Genomic DNA, 12,084 nt, shown 5'->3' on the forward strand with positions numbered 1-12,084 from the left:
ATGAATTTATAAAAACTCCTTTCATCTTAAGTGTTTAGGGATTTGTAATAAACTTAATTTTTCATAATCTGGTGTAAAAGTAGTATATTAAGAGGCATTAGTTAAAAATCATGTGTTCACTCTTTAGTTTATTTTTTTTATCTCTAACACACATGCTGTAACTACTTTTATCGGGTAGTTTTGGGTATCAAAGTCCTGACACAATTGTCTCAACATCCAGCAACTTCATTTATTTTACTATGAGGAGAATTTAGTTTACTTATCTATGTTTTTCATTTAAATCAGTAAAACTGAGCCTCGGGAATGGATGATGACACTGAAACATCAATATTTACCTTTGTAACCAGTTGTCCCACACACTTTTTCTTTTTCTAAGTTCTCGCTGTTTTTCTTCCAGCCTTTTCTTCTCAGAACTTGCCATATCTTTAAAATTAAGTAATATACAGGCCATTACTGACTACTACAATTATAAGTATGTTAAGCAAACAAGTCTAGTAAAAGCTACACCATTATAGATTAGTCTAATGTACTGAGTACTAAAATCACCCTGTTTATGACATTGTCATGAACTTGTATTTAATGCTCAAACAGTAACTTACCAAGAAGACCTTGCTCAAGGTACCTTATGTCTGGTCGCAAGCGAGAATCTGTTGGTGCCACTGTACTTCTCATGTCTTCTACTAATGCATTCAGAGACATTGTGAAAAGTGTAAAGTGGTAATACTGAAACAAAAATTAAATACATGGTGAAAATAATCTTTTATTGGAACCTTCTTGTATTAAAGAGTAGAGAATAATGCAACTTAAAGTATATACTGATGGCAGCAAAGAATGTCCTAATGCTTATAGAATAAATTCATAAAACACATATCAATATGAAGAAAAAACGTCCAAGAGCACACAATGTATAAAATTGTGTCTGGGAAAAAGTTTTTGTTCTTTTTTCTCATCTTCTATATAGTTACAATTAAGATAACTAAAACTTATCAGAATGCTGGCTAAGTTTTGAACTAGCTGCTCATTAAAATGGGAATTTAATTCTCTATTTTTTTTCATGGTGGAAAGAGTCAAGTAATTGTGTCAGAGGGCTAATGACAGAGTTACGACAAGTATACCTTGGCCACATGAAAACAAAATTATAACTTACCTCTACTGAATTACTAGGTCTTGGCTCGGCCTGCCACAAGAGAACTGAATTAGGGATGTCCAAGGAACTTAAAGTCTCACACTTAGAATTTTCTGAATTGGTGGAACGACTATTACTCTGTAATCAAAAATAAACACTTAGCTATAGTTAAAACACTCTACACTTCATAGGAAACCACTTATTCATAATAGATAAAAATTAAAATGACTTTTATACGTAAATACTAATAAGCAATGTTCTCTATCGATGAGAATTTATACATCAATGTTCTGAAACACTTAATATCTTAATCTATTTTTAAAAAAGTTAATTTGTTCTGTAGTATTAGAAACTTATGCACATTTAGTACCAATATATCATAAATGCATCTTATTTTTAACATTCAAATGACATTCGGTACCCTGATGCACACAATCCTATTCCATGAAATATAAAAAGTACTTGATTTGATAAGTCCTTATTAATTAATAACATATTTCAAACTATGATTTTGTTTATGCACTTATGTGGGTAGTAATGTTTACTATATTGATATGAACACTACAAAGATAGGGTTAACCGAAGTTGATATATTACTTTTCCATGGCAATATTAAATCACTAAATTTTTTTCTTCTTGCAATGACAACTGTAGTTCCTAATGCAAGTACTTTTTAACCCCCAAATTACTGTTTTTATGTAATTCACTATGAGTGGTGTTACATATCACATTGAGTTATTCCATATTTTTCACTTTTCATAACATTAGCCAAAACAATACGTTTTAAATGCAGCAGTGAGGTTACTTTTTGTGTTGTGAATACTGCAATAAACAAAGTCATTGACACAAAAGCAGTCTGGTGAATAAACAGATTAGAAACCTCAAGATTTATGTTTATTTTTAATGAATTTACTCATATCTCCTTTATTGAATGATGTACTAGTAAAAGGCAAGTAATAAAATCATCTTCCTATCTAAAGACCTATAAAGAAAGTGCATATATTGGAGTGGCTGATATGTCTAGTAAATGCTCTGAACTCAGTTATGCACCTTGTAATAAATAAATAAAAAAACATCAATAAAATTTAAATAAAGTCATCTTTCAATTATGGAGGGGGAATAACAAATGAATAATTGAAAAATATGGAAAAATCCAATTTTGGGACACTCGTTTTTTTATTCTGTATGAATAAACCACTCATAAGTAACTAAGCTGTATTAATGTTACTTTCTTTTACTTAACATCTTCTCTCTACAGTGGTTTATGAAATTAATCCATAGATGGTAGTAATTCCTTAGCGTAGGTTTTGGACCAATGCTGTAAGAATGTAGGAGTGTCAGTTACCAATCCTTTACTGGGTGCTCCTTCTCTTCTGTTTACAACTACTCAGCTGATTTTGAATGGCCAAATTCTTTCTTTTCTTAGAGTCAGATCAAGAACTTGGTAGAGTAGATTCTCATCATTAAATCTTACTTTAATGGATATAACATATCTGTGTATCTGACCAAAATAATATATTTATCTACTGCATGTCACAACAAACAAATATCCATTAAAACATTTCACACTCAGCATGTTCAAGATTCAGAGAATTAAAAACTGAGTTATGTGCAACAACTTTTTTTTTTTATCACAGAACATAATTTTAAATAAAATTACTCTCCTTACAACAAGAACTTTCACTTGGGTTGTATATGAGGGTTTGAATACATTTTTAATGACATAATTTGTAAATATAGTACGAAAACATATTAAAAAAAATAAACTTATTTCTCCAATAAGGTATACCAATACTAATATACGAAAGCAATAGTTGATGTCAGTACAATACAAACACTTTATCCATACAGTACTTCCCAAAAAATGTTCACTTTCTCTCAATTTGTTTCAATGAGGTATAAACAAATATATATAATGGAATAGTCGTCACTCAATTATGGAATAGTAACCACGTGGTTATAAATCAGTCAGTGAACAATAACTTGGTACGAATGTGTGAACAGTGACTAAACTTGTTTGTTATACTATGCCTTTTTTTTAGTGAAGTAGTCAACCCTGAAAAAAATTAAAATACTCCAGGTTGTTTTTATGTTCTGGTGCTTTGATCATTTCTTCACTTAACACAGCAATTTCATCTAATATCCAGTTTTTAACATACCTCATGGATGGTTTGTGAATTATCTACTCCAGGGTGATCTGGCGGCCGAAACTTATTGGAATGTGATTGGATGTACTCTTCATAATTCTGTAACTTTGTGGATTTTATGTAGTTTGTCCAATTACCATAGAGATATCGAAGTTTTTTAACCCTAAAGATAACAGATGTTTAAAACAAAAACACATAGACATAACTTATAAATTTCTATTTATAAGATTAGATAATTTAGAATTTGAAATACTAGAAATATACTGTGTGGTATCCTACTCTTAGTGAATAATAATGTAAACCCCAGGCAATATCATCTAAGATATTAAAGAGAGAGAGAGAAGACAAGCTCCAATTCCTAGATGTGAGTCACCATAGGAGTTTAGAAAAAAATCCAACAGTTTAAAAATCATAACTGGTGTAGTCTACAGAATAAAGACTTGTCATAAAGATGTTAAAAAGAAGGAAGGAAACACTTCACTACAATTTTCCTCTGCAATAATTACTCTGAACATTTGATACAGAAGATAGATACCAAGAGTAAAAAAGATGAAAGTTATAAACACATAATCATATTCTTCCCTTGTATCAAACGTTTCCCTGAAAATGTGCAGAGAATATGCAAACATAGTCAGAATGTAAACTAAATCACAACCTATGTCTCCAGAATGTAACTTTATTAGTTTACATAATTTATTTATTTAGTATTATTGGTTTGATTTGTCTTAACAATATCATTTCAAGAATATTCGATAATATTTTAGTATAATATGTACTTTCTAAACACATATCAGTATTCGATTTATGAATGATGGTTTTCCAACATGAATTTAATTGGATCAAAGAACTTTTAGGATATCAACAGCTCCTCACAAAGATATAACAGCAGAATACTGAGCTAATAAACTTACCTTCTGAAAACATTGGTCAAGATTTTATTTACATTTATAGAAATGTCTTATTAAACTCCAGTTTATATTAAACAAAGTTAAGAATAAATTCAGAAGCTCTAATATAATACACCTGCATTTAATACATAAGAGACCACCTCAAGACTAAATGGAAACTAAAAATATATTTTAAAATATTCCAGACAAATGTGAACTGAATACATTGGAAAAACAATACCAGTAAAAGTCAAATTCAGGAGCACCATATATGCATAAGTCTCTATAGTACCAATATACTTGCATCATTGTAAAGAAAACAATATTATATAAACCACACTGGATAGAAAAAAAAAAAAAGCTTTCTAACATCCAGTTCACAAATAATGGATTCAGTTAATCTAGCACAAGAGTCTGCAAATCCCAGATAACCCTCTTGGACGCACTGAAATGGTTAGTTGATACAAGTCCGAACAGATGTGAAAGCCTGGACAACTGAGAGCACATCTGCCTTTTGAAACAAAAAGCCTCAGAACTGAAACCAAAGTTCCTACTACCACACTGCATTTTTCATGACTTCCTTGAAGATGGTGGCATACTTGCAACCAAAATATGGGATTTAAACACAAATACCATAAAATATCTTCAGAAACTTAAAATAAGAATAATAAAATATTCTGTACCAACTGAAATAACATATATCACTAAAAATACAGAAAAATTCAATACAGTTATCTCACATAATCTGGAACAAAAACTTATTGAATGTGACATAACCACATGCATCCAGAATTTGTATATAGGTTTAAAACAGTTTTGTATTTATACAGGCTTTTGCCTTAGTTTATTGGTTTTTATTATTATCTTTGTAATAAGCCATTTAAGTGAGATTAACAAAGGCTTGAATTGTGTGATTATTTGAGTCTTAAAAGCTTTGAATGAAATAATGTATTCTTAACAGTAAACAGGAAAACATGAAAAATAATTTCCTGAAGACCAACTTAGAACTTCACCAAATCATGCCTCAAAATTAAAGAAGCCTTACTTATACAACTTAAACTCAAAATAAGCCAATATAAAGGAATGCCTTTATACCTATATTAATATAAATGTACAAACTGTTTTGTATTTTTCAATATTACTTATAACAAAGGTTTATATATATAACAGCCTTACTTGTTATTACAAATTATTATTAAGTTTGCTCAAGTTACGTTTACAAACTCATTCCTGCCCTCATTAGTGGAATAGCTTTCAATATTATTATACATCATTTTCTAAGAGGAAAATAAAAACTTGAATTGGAAAATTTTGGATATACTTATCAATGAAAAATAAATGTCCTATATTTTATTATGTAAAAATGTTAACCTTACTCATCACTATAGACAAACCCCTCTATTATGTAGAGATCTTTCTTGAACCAACCAGCTTGTTTAAAATTGATGACAGCCTTCATGCCTGTGGTATGACCAACCAACTCCATTGCTCCATACTGTTACAAACAGAGAAAATTCTACAAAAGAATGAAACTTTATCTTCATGTTTTAGATTGTATTAAAACTTATTTCAATTGTTTCTTTAACCATTTTATACCAAAGCTAAAAACAATTTTCAAATCTGTTATTTTTCTTTTAATCAATTATTTAAACTTACAAATTGTTTCAAATATATTTTAAATATATCTAGGTAACAAAAAATGATTACCTGTTCTATCCACAGTTTCCCAACAATGATGTTGTGTACACAACAATTAACATTACTCCATGTGTAGACTTCCTTGTGTCTATAAACAGAGATGAGAAATAAACTTGCATAAACTTTAATTATCATTATTTATTCACTGATAAATATTATAATTAACAGATTTGTACTTCTTTTATATCATTCATGTGTCCATACAGTTAAAGACTAGAAGGTACTTTAAATAAAAGTTCTGTATCTTACTGACACTGACAGAAATTTACTCCTCAGAAATACACTTACAATAACAAGAATTATTTATTTTCAAATGATATGACATGCTCAAATAACTGTTAAAAATTAATTGATATAAGTAAACTATCAACTAATATGCTTATTTTAAGTCTTGATAAAAACAGTAAAAAATTGACTTACCTTGTAGAAAAAAGTTAAATATTCATTAATTACTGCAACACACCATTTTATTATGAAAACAACATAACAAATATTAATCTTGTGAAAGCAAACACTACTGAGTCATACCTTTATAAAAGGCCCTAACGATTTGTTCAAGAATAAAGGGTCTTGACCATACTGATAATTGTATCATTAATTATGAAAACATTAATCAAAAGCACACAGGATTGATTCAATCCCATATTTGAGAAAGAACATTGACTATAATTCTTAATTATGGCAAGCTTTTACCAAAATGTGCACATACAAAATGTTTGTTTCAAAAGTATTTATACTCAAGATATCTGTGAATTGAAGATGTCTTTTAGGTTTAAATGTTGAAAAGTTATGGTATAACCTCTGAAATGCATATATTAATTTTTTTTAGGTATACTGTGTATTTATCTGGCATTCACTCTCTTCTGCCATAAACTGTCACTAAATCAGCAATCTAGTGCCATCCAAGTAGTTGGGAACCCTGACAGTGAGTGCTTAACACCCTATTGACTGGCACTCTATAGAAAGTTATGGAATGCACACTTTGACCCCACCCTATGTGCTTACATAGGGATTAATAAACTTACATTCCTTGTTTGATATAAGTTCCACACAGTAATTATGACCATCATTTTCTTTCTCTAAACTATTTCCACAAGTTAAAATCAATGTTGAAATGGATAATATTAAGTGATATCTTTTCTAATGAGGTCAACATCATAACTGTATAATAAACCATTGAACTACTTTTTCATTCACACAAATATATGATTTTCCTTATATTTATTAACACAAAACCAAACACATAAATACTGAGAAAATTATGTAAAGAGTTTTCATGGTTATTAACATAAAAGTATATAATGGCACTCACCAAAAATTGATAAACCCTGACAAAAATAAGTATTTTTATTGAAGTTGGTCTACTCTTAAACCCACTTTTCAGTTTCTTAAGGAAACACACACCAACAAATAACTTTTTTACACCATTTTTTAAACATGTAAATATCATATGACTGCTCTCCACCAATGGTACTGTGCCATATTGATGCAGCTAGCTCCTTCTATTATTCCTGCTTAATCTTAATTTTTGAGAACTAGCAGACCCTAATACAACACTGGGAATGGGGAAGAAGGGTGGGAAGAGAAAAGTACCTATTCAGTATTAAAAAAATGTTAACTTCTGATAATGTTTTACCTCCTCTTACACAAAGCTAGAATTCCACACTAAAAATGTGGAGGGACCAGTGTAGATACATAATGTTGAAACCATACAGAATGCAACTTCTCAGAATAAAATGTTCTCCAAGATGAAAATGAAGCACACTTATGGGTTATTGCACTACTTTTGAAACAGATATGCTCTTTGCTCTTGAAGTAGGAAATTAATATAACACTGGAAAAAGAACAATGTGCATGAGTTCTGAAAGGTGCAATCCATAGTAAAATATAAATATAATTATGTATGTACATTCAGAACCTCAACTGGACAGACAAGATTCCAAAATTTATTCTCAGCATTAGTAAGGTATAATATATATATATATATATATATATATATACGAAAAAGTACTTGGTAGCAGTTCATATTCCAGTCTGAATGATTTTCTCCTATGGATGCAAAGGCAAGAACCCAAAGATATGGTGAATTGCAAACAGGATGAGAAGAAGTGTTGTGGAAACAGTGACCTTCCATAGATAAGTCTGAATACCTCAGCCTAACGAGTTGGCAAACCCAACTAATTAATAATAAGGAGGTTAGATTACAGGAAAAGATTTCCAGGGAATGAAAGTTGAGAACTTCAACCCAAAAAGTAGGTAGGACATGTCACATAACACCACTGTAAGGAGTGAACTGGATAAAGAAGCCAACCATATTTGATATTGGAGAACTGATAGAAAGTAAACAAACTTCACAGGCAGTCTAAGTTGGTTGGTTCTCAATTTAGCTCAAACCTACATGAGGGCTATCTGTGCTAGCTGTCCTTAATTTGGCAGTGAAAGACAAAAGAGAAGGCAACAAGTAATCATCACCCAGCACCAACTTTTTAGCTACTCTTTTACCAATGAATAGTGAGTTTGACTAGTAAATTGTGACACTCCCTATGGCTAAAAGGGAAGAAATTTGGGCATTCTAGTGGGTGGTAATGGCATATAAAAAGTATCCATAGCTCTGAACATGCCCACCTAAAATCCTGGGGCTGAGGGACCACTCTGTGAGGAGAATCTTGTTGGGAAAGGGTAATCAATCCACCATATTCAGAGAGACAGGAAAAAGGCAATCTAAGACTTCAATTTGGTGACTTTGGTCCCCATAAAGGAGATTAAGGATCTGAAAGAACAGAGACTTAGAAATGGTACCCTCTTGCTCTGTGATACAAGAATGTACAATAACTGCCCTCACCCTCACAGAAGAAGAAAAAAAGCTCAACAAACTGCCAAAGGCTTGAGAAAGGTGATATGGAGAGAAGACTCCTTGATCAACCAAAGGCTGGAAATTACCAAGAGTTGAAGTAAGAACCCCAACCCTCTAAGGACAAGTCTATGAAACAGATGTAAATCCAGATGAGGTGGTAACAACAGCACCACTGCTGTGGTCTGGTCTCTGTCTAATTACCAAGCTATGAATCCAAGGATAAATTCTACTGATCTAAGAGTGTCTACCAAAGGAATGCATATCAGTCCAATCCATGAGAATGAAAGCTATTAAGGAAGCCCAGATCTTGAAAGAAGTAAAACATCTTGAGCTGTAAGAAATGTGAGAGGAGAAATATGTCAACTAGTTGCCTGAAGCTCAAAAAGGAGAAGAATGGGCCTGAATGAATTTGAAAAGAAGAATCCACCCCCAAATAAATATGGCACTAAGAAGGGGTAAGAACAGATTTTCTCATTCTTATAAAGAATTCCACCTATGCTGCTTCCTGTAGGGGAAGTGAGGTGTGATTTCTAGACTTTGAATGGAGAAAGCAAAAAGCAACCAATCATCTACAGAAGGAAGAATGCAAGACTTGTATAGCAAAGATGTCAGGCAAAAGTTTATACCTTCAACAAAAAACTTAAAGGAGCTGAGGTTAGTCTGAACAGTAGTGCCCTGAACTGGAAAATTTGTCTTAAAGCAATAAATGACTATCGATGAAGTGTGCACTGTGGAAAAGAACTCTTAACTGTAGACTATGAGGAAAAAATGAGGTAACTACAATAATAAACATGAAAATAAACCAAACTTAAATTCAGCTCTATGGGAAAGAAACAAACACATCAGAATGTAACAAAGCAAATAAACCTTCAATCCTACAATGACAAAAGTTAGGATAAAACACACTTATATGTAAAAAACATATTCAGATAGAACAATGAACTGTAAATTACTAGTAGTGATGAAATGTAAAGAAAAACTATCAAAACATACCTAGTTAATAAAACACTTATAAAATGTACAAAACATCAAAATTTATCTGATCCACAAAGTAGGTTTATTAATAACAAACATGAAAACTTGTGAAAAGTACCAAAAAACACATTACTAAGCAATATCTAACTTGCAATGCCTTTAAATTAACCTAGAGAACAAAGAACACAACTAACTCCTACACTGAGGAAAATTAGGATAAGGCACACAGTTAATGGATGGAAAAAATTACACAAATAGAACATTATATATTAGTAGTGATAAGTAACTTGCACACCCATCTAAACATATCCAATCAAAGTATTTATTATAACAAGCTAAAAAACCCATAAAATTTGCTGAATCTACAAAGTATGTAATATTAACAAACACACAAAAGATTAAATTTACCTAAAAAACAAAATAATAATCAATATCAAACTTACAAATCATCTAAAGTAACTCTGATGACAAAATACACAAATATTTAACTTACTGAAGTTCAAGCATTAATGACGTTAAATACTTCTCCCATGCATAAATAAAGGTAATGCCACACAAAGGACATCTGAGCCATGCCTACCATGGGTATATCAATCACATGTGAAGTGCACATGTTGAAAAACTTACCACAGATCCCATGGGATAACTGGAAGCAATAGAAAAAAAGGAGAATAAAACAATTCTCCACTAAAGAGAATGATGTGGTGGCATAGAAACTGGTGGAAGATGGAAACTCCTGAAGAGGTGTGGAGTGTGACAGACCAAAATAAAAGGTGCTAGAAAACAGAGTTCAAATTGTCTTCTTATTGATTGTATTGTTCCTCAAAAACATTGTCACACTGAAAAGATAAGGAAATTGCCAGCTGAACACATGAAACTAGCTCTCTGTGAATTAAGGCCTGTACCTCTTCTGCAGATAAAGGAGAACTCAATTCCTGGGAAGTTGTACCAGTAGCATTTTTTACTGCAACATAAAATTTCCATTGTCAATTACAAATTCATATTAAGATATCTTTTAATTCTGTAATAAAAAATAAATGCAAATCAATTGTTGAAACAATTGAATACAAACATAGTATAATAAAACTATTGAAAAACGAAACTGAAACGTCAAAGCAGCACATTCATAAATGGTAGCCAGATACAAAAAAAATGTACATCTAAACAATGCTGCACCAATCAAGAAGAGTGAATATTGAGTGGGAAGAGTGGGAATAGCTGTGTCAACATAAGTAGTGCAGTAGTCAAATGGTATGTACATGTTCAGAAATGGTGCAAAATTGATGGGGTATATAGACTGGTGTGCTGATCATGAACATTTTTTTAGCAATGCTGAGAAGGCAGAAAAAGATCAAGACAGCTTTGTGACAGAAGAGGTAAAACCATATTAGAAGATTACTTTTCATGCAGTTCTCATCATGTCTAATAATATATAAAAAAAGACAAAGTGAACAAATATACAAATAAATAAAATAGAAGATATTATATATGAAAGACAAACATCTCACAGGAATGACACAGAATGGATAACAAAAGCAAAGAAGCTTAACAACTTTCTTGCCCATATTATTTAAAAATTGCAAAAACACCTGATTAACTGATAGATATTTTAAAATTCTATCTTAAAATATGAAGGCAGAAAATGCATGATATGCCTGCATACCAGAACTTACAGAGCATATATATTGTCTACCTTCAATGCACATTATATTGAAAAATAACATACACTGAAAAAAAAACAATAAACTCGTGTTATTCTAATATTCAGAGCTAAAAATGTACCTTACAGCCAACAAACTCACTGGTAGGTCAATTTTGAGAGGCAAATCACAATTCATAAATTTAACATATAACTAAGTTTGTTTTTTTTACCGAAGTAGCTCAACTGTAAGTGTTCCCTCAGGTCTGATTTCTACATACTTTCCCCAGAATTTCAGTTTTGGATGAATAGACCCAGAAAACGTAAAGTGTGGAGAGTCAGCATAAAAGGCACTAATGGGAGGATGGTGGCTTACTTGTTCGCAGATAATCTTGAATCCAAGGTCTTCTCTACAGAACAAAAACTAGCTCAAAACAAGGAAAAAATTATATGATACAAAACTTTGAATAAAATTAGCTCTTACATTGGCTCAAAGCATTAAAGTTCAATCTTAACAGTAAAATAATTCTGCTTCATAAAAAATACTGTATTTTAATGATACATCAGTTCAAACTAATAATACGTTTACAGGTAACTTTCTGAATGTAAAAATTAAATTATTTTCAGTTTTTTTTATTATTTCATTAAAACAAACTTAAAGAACTGTTCAACACAACATCCATTAAAACAATTCTCAGAAACATCATGCATCTGTTGAAGGTTTAGCAACATACAAACTTAATTTATCATTCACATGC

General features: G+C 31.2%; 1 protein-coding gene across 2 annotated transcripts in view; it reads right to left on the minus strand.

Moving 5' to 3' along the window:
* LOC143249538 (oxysterol-binding protein-related protein 2-like) overlaps positions 1 to 12,084 on the minus strand; it is a 30,556-nt gene that overhangs the window by 657 nt on the left and 17,815 nt on the right. The window contains exons 6-12 of one of the 2 annotated variants that reach the window (XM_076499561.1): positions 11,560 to 11,736; positions 5,868 to 5,946; positions 5,537 to 5,655; positions 3,286 to 3,436; positions 1,148 to 1,264; positions 600 to 723; positions 336 to 423 (exon numbers count right to left, since the gene is read on the minus strand). In XM_076499561.1, coding sequence (XP_076355676.1) covers positions 336 to 423; positions 600 to 723; positions 1,148 to 1,264; positions 3,286 to 3,436; positions 5,537 to 5,655; positions 5,868 to 5,946; positions 11,560 to 11,736 — 855 coding nt within the window. The remainder of the gene's footprint in view (positions 1 to 335; positions 424 to 599; positions 724 to 1,147; positions 1,265 to 3,285; positions 3,437 to 5,536; positions 5,656 to 5,867; positions 5,947 to 11,559; positions 11,737 to 12,084) is intronic. The other variant, XM_076499562.1, reaches the window with a different exon arrangement.

This window comes from Tachypleus tridentatus, chromosome 4 (assembly GCF_004210375.1).
Source record: "Tachypleus tridentatus isolate NWPU-2018 chromosome 4, ASM421037v1, whole genome shotgun sequence".
Classification (NCBI taxonomy): Eukaryota; Metazoa; Arthropoda; class Merostomata; order Xiphosura; family Limulidae; genus Tachypleus; species Tachypleus tridentatus.